Source organism: Charadrius vociferus, unplaced genomic scaffold, assembly GCF_000708025.1.
Source record: "Charadrius vociferus isolate BGI_N301 unplaced genomic scaffold, ASM70802v2 scaffold65, whole genome shotgun sequence".
Taxonomy (NCBI): domain Eukaryota; kingdom Metazoa; phylum Chordata; class Aves; order Charadriiformes; family Charadriidae; genus Charadrius; species Charadrius vociferus.
In genome coordinates this window covers 5427226-5454520 of record NW_009649293.1, presented here as the reverse complement: position 1 = coordinate 5454520, position 27295 = coordinate 5427226, and the positions used below count along the sequence as shown (strand labels likewise).

The following is a 27295-nucleotide window of genomic DNA, read 5'->3' as shown; positions in this document are numbered from 1 at the left end:
AGTTAAAGCATTCGTATTTATTTCCCCATCAGTCCAAGAACCTCGCTCAAAAAAGCAACAAGCAAAATAAATAAATAAATAAACCACAACCCCAAACCACCACCACCACAACAAAAAAGCCTCAGTCTCAGGATGCTCAGTGCCTCATCAGAGCCTCGGGCCTCGCCCCCGCGGCCCCGCCCGCCCTCGGCCGACACCGCTGCTGTTCTCTCTCCCTGCCCTGAACGGGGCAGCGACACCGGGGGAGCGGGCAGGACGGCCGGGGCCTCAGCTCCATCTCTCCGCAGCCCAGGAAAGAGATGAGGGCGAGGAGAGGGGGCGGCGGGAGACGGCGGGGAAAAGGCCGCAAAGCCGGGGGAGTGGTTAGACAAGAGCGCGGACCGGCGCCGGCCCTCCCGGGAGGGGGCACTAAACGCCGTAAGGGAAAACAGCGCCTGGAAACCATCTGAAGCGGCCGAAGGAGGAAAACCAAAGCAGGGCGAGGGAGTGGACAGGGAGCGAGCACCTCGACGGGCACTGCTGTCACCAAGGGCCGGGGGTCCGCACCGCCGACACGGGAAGCAACGAAGCCGGGCGGGTCGGTGTCCCGTGTATGTATTTCTCCCCCCGCCCACCCCGGGGCTTCCCCTGGCAGGAGAAATCGCTGTACCGCGGAGGCGCCCCCACCTTGACCAGCTGCTGGTGGCACCAATTCCATTTTCCTGACATTAAGTCAGCTATTAGGAAACAGAACTGCTATTTTTCAAATATAATAGACTGTATAAACAACATAACATACGCTGGTTTGGGTCCTCCTTCCTTACTGTGATACGTATGTTAAACAAGAGAAGAGACACAACCCTCATGATATTGTTTACTATTTGGAATTCAGCTAATTAGAAGAACAAAAGGAAAAACCCTCTTGGGTTTTTTGTTTGCTTTTTACAAAAATGAAACACGGGCTCCGCCGGATCCGACTTTAAAGGCTTCACTCTGCTGATGGTAGGTCGCGCTCCTGCTTCCACCTCGCCCGCCGTGGGCTTGAGGGGGTGGCTGCCCCAACGGGATCTACGTGTGCCGGAGAGGGACGTGGCGCTTCTCGGGGCCCGGGGGCTGAGGGCTTTTCTCCGCCCTGGGGGGTGTGGGCAGAGGCTTGTCTCCCTGGCTCTTATGGGGCTGGAGGGCCGGGGCGCTTTGGTCTCTTTCTCTTCTCCCTCTCCCCTGCCGGGGGGACGTCCCTGGGTACTCCTCTGCGGGAAAGCGGAGAGGCGCTGGGCGGGCGGTTGCTGTGCCCGTGTGTGTATCGGGTGTTTTGCCGAGTAAAAGAGGGGAATTTGCAGGGGTCGCTCCGGGAGCTGTTTCCAGCAGACCTTAAAGGTTTAAGGTCTCTTAAACTTCTTCCATTTCCGTCAGTTTTCCTCTCCTTAATCCCCCGTTTTCCGCTCTTGTCAAGCTAAGCGTTATGTGCTGAGCTATAGCTATAAGCTTTCGCCCTAAGATTAAAACACCACATGTCGTCTTACAAAACTTGCAGTATCTGTGGGTTGGCACTGGAATAAAGGGTTATTTTTTTCATTTAGATGCTCTATATAAATGTTTTTAACGAAAATTGCCTCGTTTGTGCTATATTTAAACTCCGCTTAGGATTGTTTTAGGAAGTGTTTTAATGATCTTCATATATGGTATGAAATAAATTTAAGATAACCTACCTCAGGGTTACATTGATTATCGTGGGGTAAGAGTTCCAGTGCAGGCTGCAAAGTAGCAAACCATTATTTTTCCCTTCAGTGAGTCCCTTCACTGTGTTAGTTAAAGGTAACTTTATCACCTTTCATCGAGCGCTGCACAGCCTGGGATGACTCTGCAGGCTGCACGGGAAGTCATTGCAGATCAGCTGACTAGCCACAGGAAATAGATCACTGCTGTTTTCTTTGACTGGGAGTACCAGCCAGTTTGTAGTGACACTCTGTAGGTTCTGTAACGTACTCTTTCACTGTGAGCTTCTTAGCATAAAATTCGGTGTGTTTCCAGAACTAGTAGCAGCAGAAAATTGTAGACACGGACTTACTCATAAATTAGAGGGAAGCAACCGAAAGTTTTACTCTTGGCTTCCAGCATCAGTTTCTGTGGGACACAGACTCTTGAATTTCTCTTTCTGTGCCGTCAGATTAGGTCAGTATCTGCCCTAACCCATGGCAATTGTTATGAAATTGATGACCCTTAGCATTTTCATCCTTCACAGATGAAAACCAATCTACTTTTGCATATGAGCCAAGCTGAGATTTACAGGCTTAATATGTAATATCAACATTACCATTAGGTGTCACTTGAGTCCTGCCAATCTCGGCATTAGTCCTTTAGTGACTTTTATCTACTCTGTATCCAAAAAAAAGACAGGGAGGAGACAAGTTTTCAAGCCTTTGTTTAATTTTACAATGAGACAGGATTATTCACAGAAGTGGGCAGGTTTTTTTTTGTGGGACAGGAACCAAAGTCTACCTTAGTAATCCATTAAGAAATAGTCACCTTTGTCAGAGAATGAGCAGCCACTTTTAGAAGTCACGTTTGACCAGCATTGAAGTAATTTAAACTTTCACTATTGGAAGAGCATATTGTATTGTCCATAAAACACACTGTGAATCAGTAACTTCTGTTACTTCAGCCAGCAGTGTCGGTGGGAAATGTCGGTCAACTGGCAATAGATCTAGTGATTTCCACACTCGGCATGACTAAAGTCGGTTACTTCTACACTGATTGCCTGGTGCCAATGGTTGGAAATAATCCATATGCAACAGCAGAAGAAAACTCAATGGAACTAAGTATAAATGCTGAAGGTAGGTATTGAATGCTGAAGATATTTGCAAGCTGCATAGGTGCAGGAATGTTACACTTCTTTGTTGTTACATTTTTCTTATGTGAACAATGTTTAAACTAAGGTCAGTAATTAAGGACTTCAGTAACACAGTTAAGAAAGTATTTACACTTCACACAGGAAACCATTACTCTTGTTATTTTGGATAACCAATTTGACGTACGGCATTTCATCTTTTTCTCCCTCTTAAATCACGGAAATCTCAGAATAATTTGTCAATCTTTGCAAAGTTGCATAAAGAGATTATCTGAATCATTACAGGAGGCAGATCTTCATATATTTTTCTTCATTCAATCCTTTGAATTTATGACAAGTGAATTTAAGTCCAATGAAAACAATGCACAAAAGTAGGTATTTTTAATTCTCTGGATATTGTTGGGCTTTCCCATATGAATTGATAGCTGAAAGGTTTACTATCCTCAGATTTGTAAATTGGATAAAACTGGATACTTCTAAACCCAGATCTCTTTCTTGCTTTCTTCTTACGAAACTTATTTCTTCTTGCAGTGTATTCATTACCTTCGAAGAAACTTGTAGTTCTGCAGATCAGATCACCCTTTATAAAGGTATGTTGGTTAATTAATTTTTCTTACTTCACTATTCAGCTTGAATAGTTCTGCTCACTAATGGTTTAAGTGGCCTGGGTAAATTTTAAGACTAAATAAGCAAAACTAGAAGAAATACGCCACATTCTAAAACATTTTGTTTACAAAAAAAAAAAAAAAAGAAAAAACCCCACAAACTGAAGAAGAGCAAAATATTTTTCTACTTTGTGCTATAACACAGTTATAGCTAATACAGTTTTGATACAGTTTTAGCTAATAGAAACTGACTTTTGTATTTGCTGAGGTTTTGTTTTGTTTTTCAAAGCCTCAGAACAGCCCGCCTATGTTGGTAGATTTTAGTGTAAATGTCTCCTTAGTTATCAACAGTCTTCAAAACACAAAACAACCTAGGTTTTGTCCATTTCTTTTTTTTTGTTACACTTAGTGTCTTTGTGTGTTTGTCTTTTATTGTAATAGCTTATTTTTTTATGTCACTGCAATTTAATTATTTCATAGTGTTCTATATTAATTTAAACTGCATTCATTATGTAAAAAAATGAAGAATTTGGCATTACTTATTAACTGAACAGGGACTGTAATTTAAAATAAGCAGAATACCACGCCGTGGGGAGGGGGAGAAGAAAGTGCTGCAGTTTTTAATCAGTTCAAAGTGTGGAAAAAATACTGTGATCCTACCATCCCATCTTACTCTAAAGCTTTTTCCATTGGTATTAATGGCACACAAAACAGGTGGTACTGCTGTTGTTAACATGGTCTTAATGATATCATTATATGCGTTTAAAAGTAGTTCTCTGTGTTTAAAAAAATATATCTGGAGCTGAAGACTAAATGGATATGAGGAAAAAATTTACATCACTGGTAAACATTCTATGTAACACCTAGTATTTGGCTTTTTGCTTTTTTTGAAGGACACTATATATTTTTCACTTTTTTCCTCTGTCTTTGCATAAAGAACAAGTACAGGCCGTTCTGTCAAACGCTCCTTTCTTGGGTGAAAAGCAGCAAATGTGCCAGAGTCATTCTTCTGTCTAGCAGCCATGCATACCAGCGCGATGATGAGCAACTTCTTGGGTATGTTTGTGTCGTTGAAAGACCCAACTAGTGTTTCTATTCTTTTTGACAAACAGATGTATTTCCCTCTACTGTGTACATTTGGCAGGGTTCTCTTGCTTTGCTGTGTACATAGGTCATAAAATGTTTTAATAGTATATTAAGTATTATGTTATACAGGATCAGTCTCTGAAATTTGCTAGTTACTACAGTTGAAAGTAGTGAGCAAATAATAAGCTGTAAGTAAACTGCACTTGGTCTGCACTGTCAGGCAACATAGCCTCAGTGTTAACTTCCTAATTTCTTGTGTCTGCAACAATGTCAGGGATTAGCTGCTAACATACAGGTCACAGACTAGATTTTTAACTGTTAATTAGAATATTGGTTAGTTTCTTACCTCTTCTTCATGATTCTGCGTTTTGAAGATTTTCTTTAATATAATAAGTTTTCATTCTTTTTTTATAGGAAGTTACCAGTTCTTATTTGTTGGGAGGCAACTGCAAGGTTCAGACTATATGTATTTTTATTAGATATTACACCTTTAAAAAACAAGCATTACTTGCTGATTGAGGACATCATAATTGCTGGTTTAACAAAAACAAACAAAAATCAGTATTTTTGTAAAAGACCAATTCTCATCCTCAGGCTGTATAAATGCTTAGGGCCTTAAAGAAGACTTAGGTCTATGCACGTTCCAGATATAGTTACCAGTGATATTTTCATACAGTTGCAAAATGGGCAGCTAACATGGAATGAAATGAAAGGGACTGATGGTTATTTGATGTGGTCTAAGTCATAAGTTGTGGTGATTTACCTGCACCTCCCCAGCACCACAGAATAACTCTGATAGCGGAGTCGCTAAAGAGTGCGGATAGTACATTCAGAAAATACTTAGACTTGACTGAAGTCTGCAGATATTTGTAGTGTGAGCTTATTAAAAGTGCTGTATCACAGTGAAGTCTGAGTTTACCTTGACTAACTTAATTTAATCACCTCATATCTGAAGGAAGAAAAAGCACATTTTATTTGTAAATCATTTTAACAACCATAAGCAGTTATCCTATTTAGGTCCTTAAGTATCTGGTACTTGTCAGTTATTTGAGCCACTAAAAAGAGGGTACCTTAGTTGCATTTGCGGCAGAAAGTTGAGTAGTTTATACTGTTTTGAAGCCACAGACTACTTTTTAACTTTGATTTGAGGAGGAAGGGAAAGTCAGTGCAGTTCTTCATTGCAGCTGTGAGGTCCTCAATACTTGCAGCTTCTTTCTGTCACAAGTAACAACATCAGTAGTGTCTTTTATTGTCAGACAATGTATTCTTGATTTGTTCGTAGGACACCACTGCGCTACCTACTTACACCTGATTTTGAGAAAGCAGTTGGAGGCCTTATGCAGGAGCTAAACTGGAAAGAAATGGAAAAAGTAGCAGCTTACCCTGGAATAAATGATACAGAAAAGGTTCTACATATTCCTGGAGGTGGCATCACAAAACTATTGTTTACTGAGAGGTGAGTTGTCTAAAGATAAGCACAGAAAGGTATCAGAAGTCCTGATTTTAGTGCATGGATAATACTATCTTTTAAACCACTATGTTATAGGAAAAGTCCTTCTCTTCATAGAAAAGGGTTTTGCAGGAATGGAACTTCTTCCAGATCAAGCCCATTATTAAGAGCAGATTTAGAGGATATAATATGCCAGAAAATAGGGAATTCTTCATCATAAAGTTAAAATATGATAAAAATATACGTGAGTGGGCTAAAGAAAAATAATATAGCCTTTACAGTTAAGATCATTATTAATCTGGTGTCTGATTTTATGCAAACCACAACTTGTTAACAGTAAAATTTCCATACCTGTGATACTTAAACTAAAACTGTCTCCTGTGATAAATAGTTCCATCATCAGTTGTAAATAAAATAAAAATAAAAATCTGAGCATTAAGAATGACTTAAGATTTTGGGGCCAGCAAACAATTAGGTTGTGAGGGTTTTGTTAAAAGGTGTGTGCATCAGAAGTTGTGCCAAAAGCACATCTGAGTTTCAAATTTTGGGTAGTAGTACTCGCTCGTTATGTGAAACTGTGTTAGCTTTGCAGAAGGTGCTTGTTTTGTAAGTGTCAGGTGGAAAATTCACTTTTATTTTTTTAGCTATTGTTTTTGACATCTGTTCAAACTGCTGTATCCAACAGCAGGAAAGTTACTAATATCATGCTTACCTTGATACTGTCTTTAAGTATGGAAACAATATACAAATGCAAAAGAGAAGACCAGCCAGGACTTTAAGAAAGAAGAAAACAAACAAAAAAGCCCCCAGAAAATCAGTTCTGTTTTACTTCATACAGGACACCAATCTTAATATCTAAATGAAAAAATGGGAATATTGTGAGTAAAGTAGTGATATGCAGCCTGCAAAAACTGCTGTTTGAAATACACAGAAAGAAAAGGAGTGATTGTATCAAAGAATCTGTATAAATGCCCCACCAGCACAAAAATGCAAACTACGTATGTAGAAGAGGCCCTGAGTAACTCTTCCATGACCTAGGATTCCTGCCTCGCAAAGCAAAGAACAAATTCAAGACTAAGAAAAAGAACACAAAGTGTGAAAATGCAATCGAGGAAGTCTGGAGAGGAAAAAGAAAATCTATATATGCCTACATTTGTACTTTTTGTTTGGTTTTGTTTGGTTTTTTTTTTTAACAAGCCATATGCAGATTGTTGTTTCTTTTAATACATAAATATAATTGTTCTGAATTTAGAAAAGAAATAGAATTGCCTGCTCATTTTTGTTGCAGTTGTTCAAAAGGAATCCAAATGGCAGTTCTTCTGAAATTCTGCTCAGAAGGGGACAACATCCCTGATGCATTTGCTCTTGTTAACTATCTTAATGAATGGCTCCAGCTAACTAAAAATGAAGTAAGTGCTGTTGCTGTTTGATCTAGAGTTCTTACTTTTGCATTTTATATCCTTTATTTTCCTTTTTCTTCAATCCAGAACATGAAAAATGTTACTCAGCTGAATTTTAGAAAACTTAAAAATGTATGGGTGGGGTTCGTTTTGACCCTTTGTTGTCAAGGATATGTCAAATTAACGATACCTTTTGATTAAAATCTCACTGGGAATTTCCCCACCGGAAAAGCCAAAGCTGTGGGGGGAAAATTGCATAAAGGTTTGATCAAGCTCTATCTTCCAGTACTCTCCTCTAAAGCAACCCACAATCATATTGACACTTTAAATGTTGCCCATTATTTTAATACATGTGCCAGAGAAAGAATTATATCATAATTATTTAAAACTTAAAGAATTACTCTGTTTTTGTTGCAGAACAACAATTCCACAGATACTTCTCCACAATGGAAAATACCGAGTTCTTGGCGCTTACTTTTTGGCAATGGTCTTCCACCTGCGCTCTTCTGATCAGTTTTGAATTCTTCAAGTCACGTGTGCAGTCTCAAACATCCCTTTAGAAGGTGATTACAAAGTAATTGCCAAGCAACAGCAGCTTAATTTGTTGTGTATATAAATTCTTTATTTAAAAATAATTCCTTTCATATATGTGGATAGCTAAAGAAATTAAGGTAACTTTCACAAATTGACCAAAAAAATGTTTTGTACAGTTGTTTATTGAATAACTTTTTTCTAATAAAATATTTTTTAAAAAAACTTTTACTTTGTTTAAGTGTCATTACTACGGAAAAGCTTATGGTACAACTTCTTAATGTCGCTGAGAACTTGAGATTGATGTGCAGACAGATTTTCTTATGAAGATAACACCCTACTCTTCCATTTCAACTGTGGATCTTGGCTTTTTTTCAAAACCTTCCTGCTGTTTTTTTAGCTCAGAATTGACCGTCTCTGCTGCCTTTTCCCTTTGCTGTTGTGGTAGCTTCAGCTGCGGAGACTGGAAGCAATACAGCAGCCTGGCCTATCTTTTCTGCTCTACTTCTGTTGTGTAATTTCTGTTCTGCTTCCAAGGACAGAATGCTTCCAAGCTTTCTAGGTAGATGAGCCGTCTTAGTCTGATTTAGGGATGAATACAGTACTCTGAAATCTAAAGGAATTAAAACATTGCCCTGATAGCAGGCAGTCACGTATCTATATATTTTATAAGCTTGTTCTGGGACACTAGTTATGTGATAAGCAATTCAGGTGTTTAATGTTTGTAATGGTACTTGTCACATTATTAAGCTACACGTTCAGTTTTGATCTTTTGGAAGTGCCTGGTCACATCAGCTTATTTAAGAGTAACTTTAAATCTAGAATTTCTAAGTCATAACTTATGAATTAATAGACATGACATATATACAGGCTATGCTTTTAAATATTTAGTCTCCTAAATAGATTTTTTTTTTTTTGTGGTATTATCAAGCCAGTAGTACAAATGATGAGGAAAGGAAGAGCAGCAGTCCTGGAGACCTGTTAAAGGTGTAGGCATAAGATTCGGTAGTCAGCTTTGCTTGAGAACTTGTGCCTTTTGGTAAAGAAGAGCAGTTCAGTCTAACTGCTCAGTGAATGTGACTGATCATCCAAAGGATGCAATATCAACTTTTTGGGTTTTTGAAAGTTTGTGAGGTGAGAATCATAGTGAATACCTGTCACAGAGGACTAATATTTGAATGAACGTTCAGTTACTATTCTTTTTCCACAAAACAATAGCAAATTAAAGTGTTTCCCAATCTTAAGTCTGCTTTGCAGAAGTATAATGCAGGGCCAAACTGAACCTTGGAGAATTGGTATGTGGAGCAAATGCTTCATATAATTGTATGTCCAAATACATTCAAATAATGTCTTAAAATGTAGCCAGTCTTAAGATGAATACTGTATTTGAGTCAGTCACAAACCTAGATATGTGTGGAACAATGTGAGCATGAACTAACTGCTGCTCGCATTAGGAGAACTGAATAGACTTCATCATTACTTAATTACATCTGCGGTGTTTGGGTTTCTTTAAAGGTTTGAATTGTGTTAACACCAGTGCTTCTTAACTCTAAATACCATGTAGAAATGGAAAGTAATCCTTTGCTCATATAAATAAGCTTTTACAGTAGTAGTGCATGAAGATGCCCCATTTCATGAAGATGCCATGTTTTGTGGTGTGAAAAACAAGCTATGAATAGATTTAAAGTGTTTGGGAATGACTGATATGCTTGTGATTGTGAACCAAAAGAAACTTACCTGAAGAAAAAGCGACTTTGCATACAGCTGGTATACAGGCTACAACCAGAAGCTGAACCAAATAACATGACTGAAAAGATCACATTAGTCGAAGCATTAAGATTTATTTTGGCTCGTGGTCTTGTCATTGCTTTACAAGAAGCTTGAGCTTCTGTAGGCAAGTCGAAGGCTAAACCGTTTCAGCCTGCTGCGAACTCATCATGGTGATATTTCATGGTTACAAATACAGTTTATTAAAATTCTGCATTTTTAGAAAATGACTAACGACCTAAATATTCTTCTGATGTCTTTCTGCATTGTGATGGATTCTCAGATTCTCTGTGAATGTAATTGCATCACCTGTAACTGGACAGTAGTGAGCACAGAGAGATCTGGTAACTGTTACGAGAGTGTAAGCTGCTGCTGTGCATTAGTTTGGAAAGCAGAATCTGCGCACCTGGTTGAAAACTTTTGCCTTGAACCAGTAAATACTTAGAGTACTTCTTAACTTTAAGCACATAGGCCTGTGTAAATCATGAGAATTACTTTCTTGTTCTTATGCACTGCTGAATCTGGAACTGAGTATTCATTTTCCTTGATTAGAATCTGACCTTCTAAGAAGTCGGAAGTTGAAGCTGATCATGGGCTTTATGCCTGAAAGCCAGCAGGTGGGGTCAGATTTACCACTAAAATTGGAATCTGACCTTAGAATGAAGCTGCAAGAGATACTGAGTTCTCCCTTCTGTGCACTGAAGCCTCTGCATGGTCTAATGACCATGTTTGGTTTGAGTTGGGGTTTTGCTGACGTACTAGAAAATAGGTCAAGGAAGAATGGCCTAGCAGTTTAAACATACTCATCTTAGAACATAAACTCTGTTATTTTAGAAGAGTGGATGGATGTGGGTAATAATACTACTTTGAACTGACAGCTGCAACGTAGAATGGTTTGCGCAGTGATTCCAACAGAACTCCACAAGTTAAGTATTCTGCCCCCTTTAAAAAACACCAGTGTGATGAAGATGGCTCTTTAAATCAGCTGTTCTTTCTTGAAGGCTTCCTGAGATGAAAATTATTCTTCAGAAAGGAGGAGATGAACACCTACCTCTGCATTACCTTAGTGTCAGTCCTTCTGCTAGGTGAGCATGGGAGTATTCCTGCATCTGTGCAGGGCTGGGATAATCGCACTTGTAATGACTGTAAAGCAGCCCTGAAGGTACGTGTGTCTTTTTTTTTTTTTCCACCAACTTGCAAGGTACGGAACAGTACCTATCACAGAGCCAGCTCTTCAGCCACAGCTTGCGTGTTACCTATACAATGAGTACAGCTATTTGGAAACAGTTACATATGCACTGGAGGTGCTCCACGAGATTTTTCCAACCATCATAGCATGTTGGTGTGAGGAAAAAATGGAATTATCAGCAGGCACAAGCTTTTTAAGTTTCTTAGGGTTCTTTTTTGGTGTGTTTTTGGGTGGGTTTGTTTTTTGTTTTTTAAATGAGGTGATTGTATAAGCTTTATTTAGCTGGCTCTATTTAAGTATTTAGTTCCTTTGAGATCAAATGAACTGGTTCATTTAGGCCCCTTCACGAGTGTCGATAGTGTAACACCTGTGAGCCTCAGCCACACTGCAGTGAACTTACTAAACGTGTCTGCCATCTGCAGTCCAGTGTTCTAAATGATGCTCAGTACTGCAAACAAGTTGTGGAGTACGTGTGTTGCATTGTAAGGAGTTCATTTGCATAAAGGCTTGGTGTTTAAATAACTTGCAACATAGAAATAGCAAGCCCAAACAGGGCCCGCTGCAGCTGTTTGACGCAAGCACGCAACTTTGTTCAAGATCCAGAATATATCGCGCAAATGCAAAATAGATAAGGTACTAAAAAAACCTGAAATACCGAAGTCAACTTCTGTGGTTTTGAAATGACACACTTAAAAAAATCTGAAGGGTAAAACCTTACTTGGGCAGCAAGCAGTGTTGCTTGGGCATCCACAGAAAGTTAATCAGCTAGGAAAAAATGGTATTAATTGCTTGTATTAAACAGGATGCAGTCTGATGTATGCCCAGTGGCAGTTCAGAAGGTCTTTAACTGTAAGACTATATTAATCAAAATCAAAGCAGCTGTGATAATAGATTGAATTTCAATCAAAATTAGTATGGCTTGCAACAAGGAGAAGCAGCGATAAAAAGCTAGAGGAGGAAAAACAAGGATTGTGAAGCAACAGCGAGGGAGTGTTTGACCCCCAAACCAAGCATTCAGAGGCATGAGAGTTGTTTTTTCTTTCCTTCTTTTACTGATTACAGATAAAGGTATCACTGATTACAGATAAAGAATATCTTCCCATGAAAATATTCTCGCAGATAGCTCATAGTAATTTTTTTTTGCTGTCATTTTGACTAAACCAGTACTTGTATTACAAACGTCTTAGGATGCTGCTTTTTTTTTTTTTTTGAAGAAAGACCAAGACTAGTTTTAGAAAACATCTTAAAAATTCTGTTCTTTCAACTCTTTGCAAATAAAACAATGCAATTAAGAGTCAACCAAGATTCTTTAATGCTCTCTTAATACAGATATGTGCTGGTAGGCCCTTGTGATTTGTGCGCTCAAAGGCAGGGCAGGCGCGTGGCCAGGCACTGCACTGACAACCTGTTGCGGAGGTTAACGGGAACCGAGAATGAAATGTTGGTTTCCGAGAAGACGCTGCCCTACCACCTGCTGTTCCTTCTGCACTGACGCAGCTGGAGAAAATCTCTTTGTGCACCAACTCGGAGAATACGTGGTATATGAAGGCATCAGGTAAGCTCCTGTTTGTAACATAATGGCAAGACCCTTCAGAAAACTGAAAAGTAGCGCTTGGATGTATTTTCACCTAAAAGTGAAGCAGCATAGTTAAGCAGCAGTAGCAAGGGCAGCTTTCCTGCCCCCTTGCCCTCAAGGTACTCTTCTACAGCTTCTTAACCTTTTCATCTCAAACTTGCAGTAAATTTGTGAGAAAGGCAGGCAATGGAAAATACAAAATTATGTTAAGATTTGTTGGTAGAATTCTCTGCCCTTATTCATTGGACTGACTGACCTTTGTCATGAGCCATTTTCCACTACTGGCATCTCTCTTCAGCGATGAACAAGAAGTATGAGGCATGAAATCTAACATTTGCAAGCAGTTAAAAGGCTTAAAGTTCTTATGATTTTTATCACTTGGAGCTCTTCTAAAATTCTCCACGCTCTCTAAAATTATGATGATCTCCCTTCTCAGAATTGCATCAGCCTTGTCATCTCCTGAGTTTGCCCGATTTCTGCGTTGCGCTGTAGTCTCTCCCTCCAGAGCACACAGATCCTCAGAACAAGGGTGCGTCCAACCACTGCGTCCTCCAGCTAGGAGGCTGAACATATGGCAACGTTACCTTTGTTGTTTGGACTGCTGGTTTTAACCAGCAAAATACCTTGATTTACCGCTATCAGAGATCTACGGTTGGAAAAATGATTCCATAGCGCTCTCTAAACTAGGAAGGAGTAGTACACCACTGATGGCTATACTGCAGAGAAGTCTGTTCTAAATTTTGGGTTGGAAGCGACTTACTGATAGTGAGGATGAAGCCTTGGCCATTCCAGACAGGCCACAAACTTTTTTCTTTTTTAACATATTGTGAAAAATTATAAGCCCCGTGGCACAAAAAATTGGTAAGATTCCCCAGAGTAGTGCTCATTATTTAAAAAATGAAGAATAGGATCTGAATTGTGATATCTACTACCTGATGCTGCAACATCAGTCACTAAGCACTTACCCAAAACTCTCATGACAGAGGCTACACTGCTGCTTTCGGGCACCACCTTTGCCGCAATTGGTGACATTTTTAAAATGACCCAATTGCAAGGAGTTTCTCGGAGTTTAAATACTGATTAATAGAGCAAGTTGTGAGATAGAAACATGTTTTACAGACACAAAAATATACTGAAGCTATTACTCAGGTGCTGCAAGCAAGAAAAGAACAGGAACAGAACCTTCTTTTTTTTTTTTTTTTTTAAATCAGAAACCTAATAGGGAGCAGAACGGTAAGTACAAGAAAATGTAGTGGAGCAGTAATGAGCTTTCAAAACTGGTGGCAATTCCTTGGGTTCCTCTTCAGGTGCAATGCCAACACAGCTTGTGTTACTAACAGGAAAGGGCAGGAAAAGGATTCTGTGTAAGGTGTACTTGGGTGAGTTGGGGGAGGAAGAGAAGCCAGAACTGTTCCAAACTCAGGGAACTGGTGGGTGTTGGAATGGCAGAGTTCAAGCAATGTAACTGAGAGGGGGATAAGAGTGGAGAAACCACTAGAAGGTGATGGCGGGTCATGGATACAAGATGGTGCGGTTCTAGGGTTGGAAAGTGGGAATTAAGCACAATATATTTTTAGGAATTTCCATAGGTATCCAGACTAATAAGCTAGTGAATCAAAATGTGGATGCGGTCAAGGAACACAGACAAAAGGCCGCAGCACAAGGCCAGCCTGATAAGCCTAAAACTAGTTGGAAAAACTAACCTCATTCAAAACTGAGACAAGGGCACACGCTGCTGTGAGGCAGACAGGAGAAATGAGTATGCTTGCTTTCCCGTATTCCCAACGCTTGTGCTGCGAGGCACAGGCCAGCTGCTGCGTGACGGAATCTAATTGGTCTGTAATTGTCCGTCATGCAGAAACCTGAGGTCACTGAGACCCTTTTTCTGAGACAGATGGTGTCCTGTGCTGTAGGAACTCTGCCCAAGTACTGGAGTTAACCACTGGTGTAAGCGAGGTGGAAGATGGGCTCTGTGCTGGACAGGTGAAGACTCTCTCTCAGGCTTTACTTTTTTCCTCCCTGTTCTTCCCCTCTCCCCCATCACCCCTCACTCAGTACCTAATGGCTACGTGTCATTAGCTAACTACGTTCCAGTCCTGCAGAGACCTGTGCGTGCTGATTCTGAACTTACAACATATGTTAAAGTAGATGTCAATTAGAATGACCAGCTTGAAAGACTTCCCGAGGATGATAATCTCTTTATACTTTTATACTTGTGACCAGCAAGACATACCTAGAAGTAGAGGAGAAAAAAAGACAAGAGCTGAGCATTGTTAAACACTGAAGGATCTCCTATAGCTTTTAAAAAGCTACTGTGAGGTGTATCTATAGCAAGAGGTGAAATTAATTATTGAGGGAGAGAAGGACCTGACAAAAGCAATGAAGGTGGCGTCACTTGCCTTGCAAGATTTTTCTTAAATAAGCCATTAGATGCTAAGTACCTTCTTAAAAGGCACAGCAGGGTAAAACCTCACGGAGAAGGAAAAAGGGGAGCATTCAGTGCTATGAGTACTTTCTAAAAGAGAAACCCTCAAGCCTTTCCTGTTGCCTGTGGAAAAGGTATGCGGTTTGGCTCTTCTGGACCTTTTAGTCTTTATCAGGACAAGGAGGTGGCTTCTGCTGGTCCAGGCCAGCGGTGCCACAGGCAGCATCAGGTGGCCCAGCAGCACGGACAGCAGCTGCCCTTGGCCTCCACTTGTCCCGAGACCAAGCGTTGGTGCTCCTCCTGCTTCCCCCAGGCCACCGCTTCCACTGTTTGCACCCACCTTGTCTAACTGCCCTCTTGTGCACAAAAACCTTGCTGCAGAACAAGGTAGCGGTTTTGTCCTTGTGGCAAGATGGCTAGCAAAAATAAAAACAAGTACCTCTGCAACATTTCTCTTGAAGGTGGGAGGAAAAAAAAAAAAAAAAGGCAGCTAGGAAATCAAAGCTTTTTCATTTGAAAATCTGAAAGTCTATCATTCTAACCTCTCCCCTTCCTTCACCTTTTTTTAATGTTTTCCCAGGAGTGGAAGAATGATGGTGTTGTGTAGAAATAACAAAACACATGCACATGTCAGAAGTTCCTGGGCCAGTGAGCCAAGACTTCTGCTGTCACAAGGCAGCCCTCAATAAAACCTAATGAACCTCTGTTTTTGGAACTACTCTATCTTTATCTCCTTGAGAAAGATACTCTGTCTTTATCCCCCCTTGATGCCTATTTATCAAGTTAGCCCGACATCAAATTTAGTCCGGCAGCTTAGCAGACGGAAGTCATTTAAAAAAATTCAAGAGCAAGGAAATCGGCACTTTGATTAGAAGAGTCCACTGTGCGATGAGAGCCCAAGTGCATTCAGCCCCCTACACCCCACAAGGCAAAACAAGTTAGTTGTGTATTTGGTAGTTATCTGTGACAGCAGCAGGTAAAGTACCGAAGCGCATGCACGTTTCCAGTAGTCATACACCTTATGCTTACTCACAATTCAAAGAGGACAAAAATAATGAAAACATAAATCATAGCTGAAGGCAGAAGGCATGAATGGCAGAAAGCTGTATCTAAAGCTGTATCCAAAGCTGTATCAAGTGGCATAAACAGGCTCTGCTCCTGGATTCAAGAACAATAGGGTTTATTGCAGTGGCTTTGGCCAGACCTTCATCTCTCATTATAAACACTCCTGGTTTCACAGCTGCACCAACTTGAAAACAAAAGCTGAATCAACTTGTGATGTTGTTCGCTCTTCTAACATAGGCTAGGAACAATACTAACCGTCAAAAGAAATTAAAATATTGAGACAAACCAGACTTCGGTCATTTGGACTACTTCAAGGTGGTGTCAAGCACATATTTAGCTCAAGTAATGGCATTAAGTACTCCCCTGATTCAGCTTCACATTCAAGGTAAACACAACTCTGAGCATGCCTGCTTTTGCAAACAAGCCTCAAAACTAAGTTCTGTTAAGATTTTGGGTCGCTGCTTATTCTAGCAAAAATTGCCTTCATTGGCCTAGGTTCCCCCCCATCTTCCATGCTTTACTTTCAGCAACTGTATGATTTGTACAAAAACCCGTTACAAAAATATGCGAAGTACAAATTACATATAAAACCCCACCACATACTAGTTTAGACAGTCCTATTGAAGATAGTTTTCCAGTGAATTAAGGTTTATCCGAAACCATCAGAGAACGTCATTGAGCGCAGAATTTAGGTCAGGTCTGTCATGAAAGGTACAGGGCTGGAAACCCTGTTGAGTCCATTAGAAGAACTCCTTTAAGCAGCATTCCGGTTAACCCCCTTCCAATCCAGCTGTTCAGACCGTGTCAGGGAGAACGCTGACAGGAGATGGGAAGCAAAATATTATTCGTACAACACGCTGTGATGACACAATCCAAAACCCATTTAATTAAAGACACCGTTCACTTTGTGCGCTTTGCACCTGGCCCTCGGTAGCCATTAATTTTATATGACCATGGGTAGTGAGACATCAGATTTCCCATTTTTCCTCCCTTTAAAGCATCAACAACAGAAGACTTTTCCTTCACAGTGTGACTCTGAGCATTTTGTGCATATTTTATAGCAAACATCAGAAGGATTACCAAACCAACTGATCAGATTAATAAAATAATATTCTTAGTGGTGTATTACAAAAGAAATGTGCAAGAGTTCATCCTAGCTCAAACTACAATACTTAGCATTAACGAAAATATTTGCATAAAGCACATTCTAATGATTTTGCCATTTTCCAGTTAAGACAGGATATCAGGAAACCTTAAGGCAAAACATTTCTTTCTCTGCAAAACAGGCTCTTAACAGTTTCTCCCTAACACAATGCGCACACAACAGCATATTGTCAATTTAAAAAAATATTTAATGCTGCCAAAAAGTATAAAAATACAATAAGAATGGCAGTACAAAACAAAATATTTCCTAATTTATTTCTTTTACATCTTTCTACATTAATACAGGCATTATAAAAAAAACAGAAGATGGCAAATTATTTTGTTTTGCAAAGTAGCATGCTGCTGGTGGTCTTCATCCCCTCGATGCAGTTTACGCTGTAAACAGATAACTGAGGTCTTCTTGGTACTTAACAGACCTCTTTTTTGTTCCCGAAGAGGGGGTCATGTCTCGCTTTGCATGTCAATAATTTGCAGTTTATAGCTGCAGAATATTCACAAGTCTTGAAGGCTTAGGTGTCGGTCAGTCTCGGCCTGCGACATACAATGCAGAAGAAAAGTCACCGATTCAGTACACAGTACGCAGAGAGAAGAAAAAAAAAAAAAAAAAGAAAGAAAGAAATAAGGAGAGTGGGTTTGCAACTCACTATCAACACCAAACAGCTTCTCATGCATTCCCTGTAGCAACTACCCACTATTGTTTGCCTGTCGCAAGCACTCTTGGAAAGCCGCTGCTTTTCCACAAGGTTATTTCCACATTACAGTGCGAGGCACATACTTGCTGGAGAGCTTCAAGTATAGATCTCAGTCCAGCAAACCACGTACTCGTGCGTTTAACCACAAGCACTGCCGAAGTCTTCGTGAGCCTCAGTGGGACTGCAGAAGGCTGCACCTCAAAACGCTAACGTCACCCCTCACGGCTCTGTAGGCCAGACCTGGCACAGCGGCACGGAAATAAGTGTTTCTAGGCAAAAGTTTCTTGTAGGGAGGAAGACATCCCAAGACTGGACGTTTTGTTCTTGGGGAAGGTAAGGCTCTGCTCTGAGCCAAGGAACACAGAAAAAGACCTGGGTGTTTCCAGCACCAAATACCCAAGCTACTACAAGTAAAATACTTTTAAGTTCTGCGAGCGCTACACTGATTCATAAAGCAGCTTTCTTTGATCAGTTAAGACACTGTAAAAAAATCCTTCCAAGTATTTATCCTTCCAATTCAAATAAAGACTCAGACAGAGATGCAATTTTGAACACATTTATTTTTCGTACATAAAAAATGAAAGACTGACCTAAAACTTTGGGGGAAAACAAAAAAGCCCAGGAAGACTACTGTGTGTTACGTCAGCTTTGCAAATTTCGTCCTCTGACTTAAGCCACTTGGCCACACAGAAGACTTCCTCTTTTGTTATCGTTAATTTACTTTCTCGTGCAGTCCTCAAGTGTCTCAGGTTTAACTATAATGCCAAACAGCAAACTAAATAATTTGGTTAACATTCATTAAACTTAAAGCTATCCAGGCTTTTTAATCGCCTGCACAATCCAATCACACATATGTGCATACATTTACACCTCTTCCCTTTTCAGTGGGATATAAACTGACGTCAGTAAACCATTTTACTCAAGGTTTAACAGAATAAGCTGTTTCATCTTGCAACATCTTACTTCCATGAAATAAATCTGTAATTTTTTTTCAAAGCACTATTTCATGCTGAACTCAGTTATTTTACTTCATACATTTCAAGAAAAATACAGATGTACCGTCACTCTAACTGGACTGTCCCTGCATCAAGGACATAAACAGAAAACCTAAAGGACTAATTCCGAATTTGCAAACCCATTGCCATGGAGGTTCACAATTGTTAGCAGTTTTTTTTTTTTTTAATAAAACCATGCGCAACTCATACACAAGTGTTCATCTGAGAGTCAAACATTGTTTAATCAAATTCAAGAAGTCCACTATGCATCCAATATTTTGACTGATGCATTCCAAGAACATCGGGAAAACCCCACCACAGTAACACTTTGAATCAAGTGCAACAGCACTTTAGAAGCAGCACAGGACCAGCCAGCAGCTTGCCAGAAACTGGGGTGAGGGGGAGGCAGAAGAGGGGTCAGAAGGTACGTCCTTCATTTTTGCTCTTTCTTTAAGCATTTCCTACCATAGAGGTCACTTGGATTGACAGTTCTTTGTTTTGGCTCATATTGGTTCCTATTTAAAATCTAAGTTGTGCAAAACTGCTGCAAGTTTAAATCCTACAGAATAACAAAGTATCACAAGGACTCAATTTGCAGTAAAGAAAACAAGCCTCCCCCAGACTTTGGGTTTTAAGGATTACTGACCAACCAAAGAAAAGTTTCATCAAGATTATGTCCTGGAATGTACTAAGGGATCTAATGTTTAATTTCCCTTCTACAGCCATACTGTCATGGACAATTCACCGTACAAAACAGTTTTGTCCAAGATTCGTATTGGTTCGTGGTCCTTCAATTATTAACAGTTAAGACTCTCAAGATACTTACAACCATGTAACCAAACCAAATTTTTTACAGATCAACTGTTGAAGGTGGAAGTCCTGCTTTATTGCATCAAGAAGGTAACAGAGCGTGAGATGATGTAAGGTGGCCCCTCCCGCCCTGCCCCACCCAGAGAAGAGGAATGCCTGCTCAGGATTGAGAGAACGAGAAAAGCCAGGATTTAGAAGATGGAATCAGGAAAAAATTCCAGCAACAACTTGACAGACACAGTTAGAGCTGAGTGTCTGTAGGGTACTGGTGGCCCAGGAAACCCTTCTCATGCAAACAGAAAAGCGGTAAGTGACAGCATGATTTCAGTGAAGGTTGCGCCTGCACTTTTTCCTTAGCTGCTTTTAAGTATTTAGAATAAGATCTGGAATATTTATCTTATAAAAGCATTTAATTACATTCCACGTGTTTTTCCATAACCAAAGTATCTTTTATAAGGCACATATATTTACACCTACTATCAGTTATAGCTGATACTGAAAAACCTGTCTTCCCAATTTAAAGGAAAAAAAAAAAAAATCTTTCGCCAAGCCTCTTGTTGGCTGAAAAGAGTTACTGTGGTTGTAATAATTACAAAATGTCTTAAAATACGTAAACTGCCTGCCTATACTGTGTCACAGCAATCAGTACGTTACTTTGCTGTTAGAGCTGCATAGTTAGTCAGTAATGCCACAGGACAAATTCTCTTGTTTTACTGACACGCAATTTCCCAAACACAGAACTGTATGTTCTAAGAAACTACACTTGTTTTCCTATCTGGACCCTTAAACATTTGTTTACTATATAAACAGCATGGTCCAAAATAGTATTAGCTATTGTGAAATGAGAATTTCAAAGCGTAAGCTCAACTTAGCTTTGCGTAGTAAATGTCAGATTATCTGGGCCTCGTGCCTGGTATGTTACTACTAAGCTTGAACATACTGGAAACCTTTCAAGTTAATTCCTTTGGATAAAGAGCAAAGGCTCTTTTAGTATTTTTCAGCAGTAAACACAAGAAATGCTTTACAAAAGGACAAAAGGAAGAAGAAGAAGAGAAAAAAGACAAACCCCCATACCCAATGGAAAACACCCAAGCTTGGAAAACGGAGGGAGAAAACACAACTTCTCTGAAGTCACCCACAAGGCAACGCTCGAATAAATAAAATCCAGGTTTCGAAGTGCAGTCCAATACTAAAAATTATTGGGTCTCAACTTGAATGACAGCAAGCTACATACAGCCATATTCAAAGAGAATTTAAAGGACAGAAAGTGATTTGTGTTGAATTACTACTTAGAAAGCGTTATCATCCAACTAATGGAAAGGGAGCGCTCAATAATTTTAAAGTGACTGTAGCATAGGTATTCCCAAAATACTAGTCACTGGGTGTTTTAAGTCATGTCTCCTTAATACAGTGCTGGGGAACCTGAAAAGCAATTCCAGAAAGCGTGAGCGTATGGAAGCATTCCATACAGCTGAACATACTGGGTACAGGAGAATACTAATAACATTTGTTTTCTGTTACAACCACCCTTGAAGCCCAACTATAGTGTCCTTTGATGTGCGCCTTCTACACCTGTTACTGATGAATGAATTTTATTCTTTCTAGCAATTAAAATCTATAGACACACAAAACATTACGTTTCACATTTAATGGAATGTCAGAACTTTTAACAACGTTGGCCTTCAAACAGTAGTTGAAGTCTGAATACATGAATCAACTTAACAGTATGCTTTTCAGTGGGGGCTAAGTTCTCAAAAGCCTTTAAAAAAACCCCAAATTTCCAACCCTCACTTAAATAATGAAAACTACAAAAAAATAAATAAGGAATGCAAATTAACAGAGTAGAAGTTGGTAAGTGCTTCATCAGACCCCTAGCTGCTCATATCATAAATTTGAGAGTCAAAATATGGGGAATGGTTGCACTATTATTTTCATGCACAAATTATAATTACATTTAGTTTCAAAATCAATTTCTTTTTGGTCAGAAATTTGTACAAACTGAGCTTTTAAAAGTACAGTGAACTACAAAAAGATTAAATATGCAATTATAAAATATATTTATCCTAGGTCATAAGAATATAAAATGTTTATGTTCATGTCACTAGTACATTACACATTACACACATTTAAGGATAACTTCTTTGCATTAATAATGTAAATGATACAACACTGTTTATTGCTTATGTCAGGCATGTAAATTTAAATCCAGACAGCCTTCAGTAACTAAACCTGTGGTTCAGGGTTTGCTTAAGATTCGGTAGAACACCATTTTAAAAAGTGTATAAACAGTTGCGGTAAGTTTGTACCTGCTCATATAAACAAAAAAACACCAACTCTGTTGGGGGGCAGCAGTTCGTTTTTGCAAGTACCTGCAGTGGAAAGTCCTGAGATGCTGACATGAGATCAAGTTTACAACACTTCTCTATTGTATGTAACGGTCTGCACCCATTCCAGGTGTAAGGAGTTTACTGCTTAAAGTCACACCCCTAATCATTAACTTGCAGCAAACTTAGCTGCTGGAGTAGACAGGCTTACTGTTTACTTACAAGGAATGTTTCTTGAAAATACATTTTCCAGCAAGAATAAGCGCCAACTAAAATCAGTGTACCAAACCCAATCTTAGTGAGAATAGGTTTCCAATATAACCACCTTTTTCTTTTTCTTTCAGTCTCATTTAGCTTCTGCTTCATCTGCTGCAGCTTCTGTGCTGTGTTAGCTTTTCTATCCTCTCGCAGTCGTTTTCGGACAGTACTTAAAGAGAAAAAAAAGAAGAGGTAAATCTTAAATTGTAGAACAGGAGAAAAAGGCTATTAAAATATTAAAACAAATCCCAATTTAAAGGAATACAGTCCCAATTTAATACAGTCCCAACACAGTCCCAGTATGTAATCAACCCACCAGTAGCATATGACAGCAGTAATTAAAATCTAAACCAAGCAATTTTTATTCTGTTTTAACAATCTTTATGTGGACAGTTTCAGATCAGTGAAGCCCCCGAAAGAAGTAAATGACATATGTAAAGATTTAAGTGCTGCCTGACCTACATGTTAAACAGGGAACAGAATCAGCTTAATTATCTGAGCTTAGTCATTCACTCCCATCAGTGCCCCATGCAGTAGCTGAGATTTTTTTAACATGGAGGATGCTTTTGTATGCAACGTCAGGTACTACGTGCAAACATTCATAGTATTTAAGCGTGTGCCTCCACTGCAGAGTTCACACTAGCCTCACCAATAGGTTGATCCTAACCTACTCGTGCCTGCATGCAAACTTAATAGTACTCATCTTAGGCTGTAAAGCAAATCTTGACCAAGGACACAGGCTAAAAATCAGTTGTGTGTTGCTACACTATCAGGGCCACCTTGTAACTCTTGTCTCCAGAAGTATCCTCACAATCCCTAAGAAAGCCTAACAGACACAAAAAACGGCTTTGATTGTCCAAGTCCTAGCACACAAACACTACACACCCATCCTCCCCCTTCTGCTTGTGAGGGGCTCCTTCAAACATCCACAGAATCACTGTGGTTCTCTCAAAACACTCATAAAGACACGGAAAGAGAAACTCATCAGGGCATTCAGAGTAGGCCATCTGTTATTTCAGAATTCCAGTCTATCTACATTGAATGGCTGCATCTCCTCTCAGACTGCAGCCCTGTGGGACAGCCACTGCCTCCTCCCCTGCACCGCACAGCTCGGCACAACCCAGTCCAGTTCCTGGCGCTCTGGCTATGGATCCACACGCTACCCTTGCTGGGCAGGCCCAAATGACACAGTGCCTCAAGGCACAGCAATTTGGACAGCAATTCCCAGTGCAGCGGCTCACAGCTGAGGCATTACTACTCATGAGGCAGAGAAACAAATTCACACGCCACAGCTAAACCACAGGAGTCTATTCACAGTGATTTAGATTTAACATGATATAGACTTAACATGAGTGGAGGGTAACATATGGCTGCAATGATAAAATTGCAATCATATAGAAAGCGGTAGATCATATAGAAAGTGGTAGATGATAAAAACTTTGTGCTTCTGACGTATCATGTATTTTTACAAACAGAAGTTAGCATTGTATTTAAAAATCAGTATCGAATTATTCCGGGCACTCTTAGGACCTAATTCACACTGCACAACAGAGTTCACAGGGAGTCTGTAGGAAAACGCTTTCAAACATGAGGTTTAGCTGCTTCAATTAGAGGCAATTGTTTTCCTTCTCTTGACCTTCAAACAATAAGGGTTTATTACAAGGAATAACTGAAGTTGTATTTTAAAAAAAATAATTAAATCAGACAGTCAAATACCACCTGTCCTTTCCCTCTACTGAAGAAAGATCTTGAAGGTTTCTTATAAGAAAAGCATACAATAGTTCAGCCTTTCAAGAGAATGTGTCTGCCTTCTAAACAGTTTTCTCATTTTGCCTACCTTTCAATGTTTCCGTCTGTGATATCTTGAACTTTAGTGGACAGGTCAGTATTGATTTTCTCCATTTGATCTTTATTCTCCAGGCCTATGCTGTTCCCATTGTACTTCTCTGTGGTTATTTTGGTTGGGTGTGGAGGAGACTGCTCAGAACTTGGTGCTTGGTCCTCCTTAGAGAGCTCCTTCCACCGTTTCTGTAAACAAGGAGAACATTCTTTCAAACATTCCTCTAACACTGAAAGCCCTCTTTGCCCAAGATGTCTTCCCACAGCAAAGTCACACCAGTAGATTAAAGGAACTACTAGATCAAGGAAAAAAGATAGCAATTGCTAGATGAAGAAATAAGGTTAGATGAAGATGCATCTTCACCATCCTTTTTGTATTTCTCCAGGATGACGCTACTGTGAAGGTATGAGGCCACTGACTTTGAGATTTGTATTGTCCACAGTAGCTCCACAATGAGAAAGAAATTTGTCTTGCATAGTCCTGCACTGTTCAGCACTTTCCATCTCCCTCTACAGGCCTAAGCTGTGCTGTTACCTATCATGGCTCCAAAACGCAGTAGGACCAAGAACTGCCTAAAAAGAACTTGAGAAATTTGCAACCCCAAGAAAAAAAAAAAAAATCTATGCCAAAGTTATGGTCTACTATTTCACCTAGTGGTCCATGGGCCCAGATATCTACTGCACCATAAGCCAGATATTCACCTGGTTTTGAGAATTAATCTGAAATGAAATGGAAGAAAAAAAATAAAAGTAAAGTAAAACTGGTTTGCTAGATCTCTGTCCTAATGGGTAACTGTCCTAATGATGAATAGTCTAAAAGCTTTCTTGCAACAAAATTTCATGCAGGAAAAAACCCTGAAAAGGTAACAGAGAGGAAAAGCATTGCCCTTGAAAGACAATCAGTTCTTTTCTTGCACAAATTGGCCAGCCTGAAATGATACAGAATACCTTGGGGAGGTGGGAATCAGTTCCTTCTAAATGTCTATGGTAAGAAACACGAACTGAAAATTGACTCTTCACAAAACAAGTGTTAGATTCTCGACTGTTGAATGAATTCAAGCCTGCTGGTCTAAACTAAGTACCAACCTCAAAGACTGAAGCCAAAAAACCCCAGCTACTTATAAATTAACTGCTGGCAGAATGAGCTTTAACAATAAACAGACTCCTCCATCACAGAGGAGGATCCAGTATAGATCTGAAATTCACAAAGGAAGTCTTCATGGACAAGAGACTTCACTCTCAAAGGTTTTCTTTGTTTTGTCTTAAACAAAAAATAACCCCAAAAAGAAACAGTCACTAACAAATGGAAATCCACTTAGTAGCTCCATCTTACTGTCACAGAAAAAGGCCTTTTGGAAGACATGGTTGTGTCCGTAACAGACTTGCTGGCTAAGATAAATACCAATTTCATCTGGAGTGATAAGTCACACAGGCAGAACTGAAATCAGAGACAATTTTACTACTCTTGTGACACAGAAGGAATTTCCCACCAAGAATTCTATTTTAAACATGTAATAACAATAGCTCATATACTGGTAATTCTCATTTTAAAATATCTACGACAAGACTATGTGAATGGCAGGACTGGGAAAATAAGGTACAACTTGGAGCAGGAAGACAAGGAGGACTGTTGCTAAATTACCTTTGCCATTTTATGATAGCATCTGCAACTTTAGAAAAACAGAATAACAAAAACATATCTCAGGAACTGAAGTACTACACTATGTCTTGTGAAACTGTCTGGAAGAAACAAAGAAGTGATGAAGTTTGATTTAAGAACTACAATTGCCCTTAATATTATAACCAAAATGCCTGCATAAGGGAGCTAAGACTTAGGGCCTATATTGCCTCTTGAAATGAAAGGACACAAGGGAAAGGCACATTAAGGTGTGCAGTTGACAGGATCAGGTGAATGTCAGATACAATTTTTGGATTCACAAGTTTCAGTACAAAATTATAATATTCTTGTTCTCTGTCTGCAAAACACACCCATGGATCTGAGGAATTCAATCTTCTTTGTCCTTTCAAAGCCACAAATTTGTTTTCCAGAGACCACTCATTTCAACAGATTTTTCTGAAAGAGTGATGGTAAGTTATTCTACTATGTTGTTGAAGCAATATTAACTTACCTTTACTACAAAGGAATTTTATACAAATGAAAACTTCAACCTTGTTCCACCTCACCCATTTTATATGGTGCAGTGCTGTAGTATAATTCGGAAGCAAGTAATTGCTTCAGCTACAGGACCATGCAGCAGCACACCAACCACACGCCTCTGCAGGGCTTCAGGGCAACCCAGGCAAGTGTATGATCCTTCCTTTCGGTCACACATAGAAATCCCATCAGTGCTAAACGAGGGGAAGAGACTCCTCACCCCCCAAAATAAGTGTTGCAGTTGCAGCCCCTAGCTGTAACCAAGTAAAGGCTCAAGTATACATTGTGTTTGTCTGCACAGTTTACTGACTTCCAAAATCCATGGAGACATCAGAGATGAACATTTAGGTAAAGTTACATTAAAGAAGCACTCAATGACCTCATGCCTTCCCCATCACTAGCAGAGAGAAGTAAACAGTGCTCACACTCTGGACAGTACAACTGTTCCACATGGGGGAAAAAAAATGATCTAGCTGACCTTGAAAGGAGAAATACTCCTATAAGTACTGCCAATTGATTTTCTGCACATGTCCCTGAGGCCTGAAGAGAAAAGCACCAGGACAACTGCCTGCTCTGCACAAAAGCCTGGTTTAAGAAAGATCATCTGAACAATCATAACAAGAAAAAGATAAAAAGAACAAATGAGAAGTGTGCCTTCTTAGGCATTCTTTTAGTATGAAGAAATAATACACTTGAACCTGACAAGCAGTATTCGGAGTTGCAATGCTCCCTTGTATCCAGAAACAAGAAATCCTGTGATCTAAATGGATAAAAGTGTGGGAATTGGAGCTGCTCACGGTTTGCCGCATGGCTTTTTAAAAAACAAAGCAGAAAAATTATTAGAGAGAGTACCCTCGTACCACCAGAAATAGCTTCCAGAAAATAAAGAGGCTAAATTGCTGTTAGTGTTAGGATGAATCATGAAGTCTTCAACCCATATGGTGCAGGTGTCAGACTAGCAGCACACTACCCAGGTGTTGATTAGTAGCTGTGCAAAATTAGTTCTTTATTTACACAGCAAGTCAAGAAACATTTGTCAAAGAAAAGAATCTGACAACTAGCAGAACCACAGAAAAGAGGAAATGTATTTCAGCTTATCTGCTTCATTCATGATTTTAAGAAAGCAACAAAATAAAA

At 39.7% G+C, this 27295-nt stretch overlaps 2 protein-coding genes across 2 annotated transcripts in view; one reads left to right on the top strand and one right to left on the bottom strand.

Annotated features, from left to right (window-relative positions):
* Nucleotides 1-933: 933 nt before the first annotated feature.
* On the top strand, nt 934-8119 carry PSMG2 (proteasome (prosome, macropain) assembly chaperone 2; the record flags this gene model as incomplete). The annotated part of the gene is made up of 7 exons (XM_009889086.1): nt 934-981; nt 2642-2813; nt 3359-3417; nt 4370-4488; nt 5801-5974; nt 7257-7377; nt 7786-8119. Coding segments are annotated over 7 exons (786 nt in total), but the record flags the coding sequence as incomplete, so codon positions are not given.
* Nucleotides 8120-17255: 9136 nt separating this feature from the next.
* Nucleotides 17256-27295, bottom strand: part of PTPN2 (protein tyrosine phosphatase, non-receptor type 2) — a 32192-nt gene continuing 22152 nt past the window's right edge. Inside the window, exons 8-10 of the mRNA XM_009889062.1 lie at nt 24002-24192; nt 22232-22333; nt 17256-17616 (exon numbers count right to left, since the gene is read on the bottom strand). Coding sequence (XP_009887364.1) covers nt 17595-17616; nt 22232-22333; nt 24002-24192 — 315 coding nt within the window. The 3' untranslated portion in view covers nt 17256-17594. The remainder of the gene's footprint in view (nt 17617-22231; nt 22334-24001; nt 24193-27295) is intronic.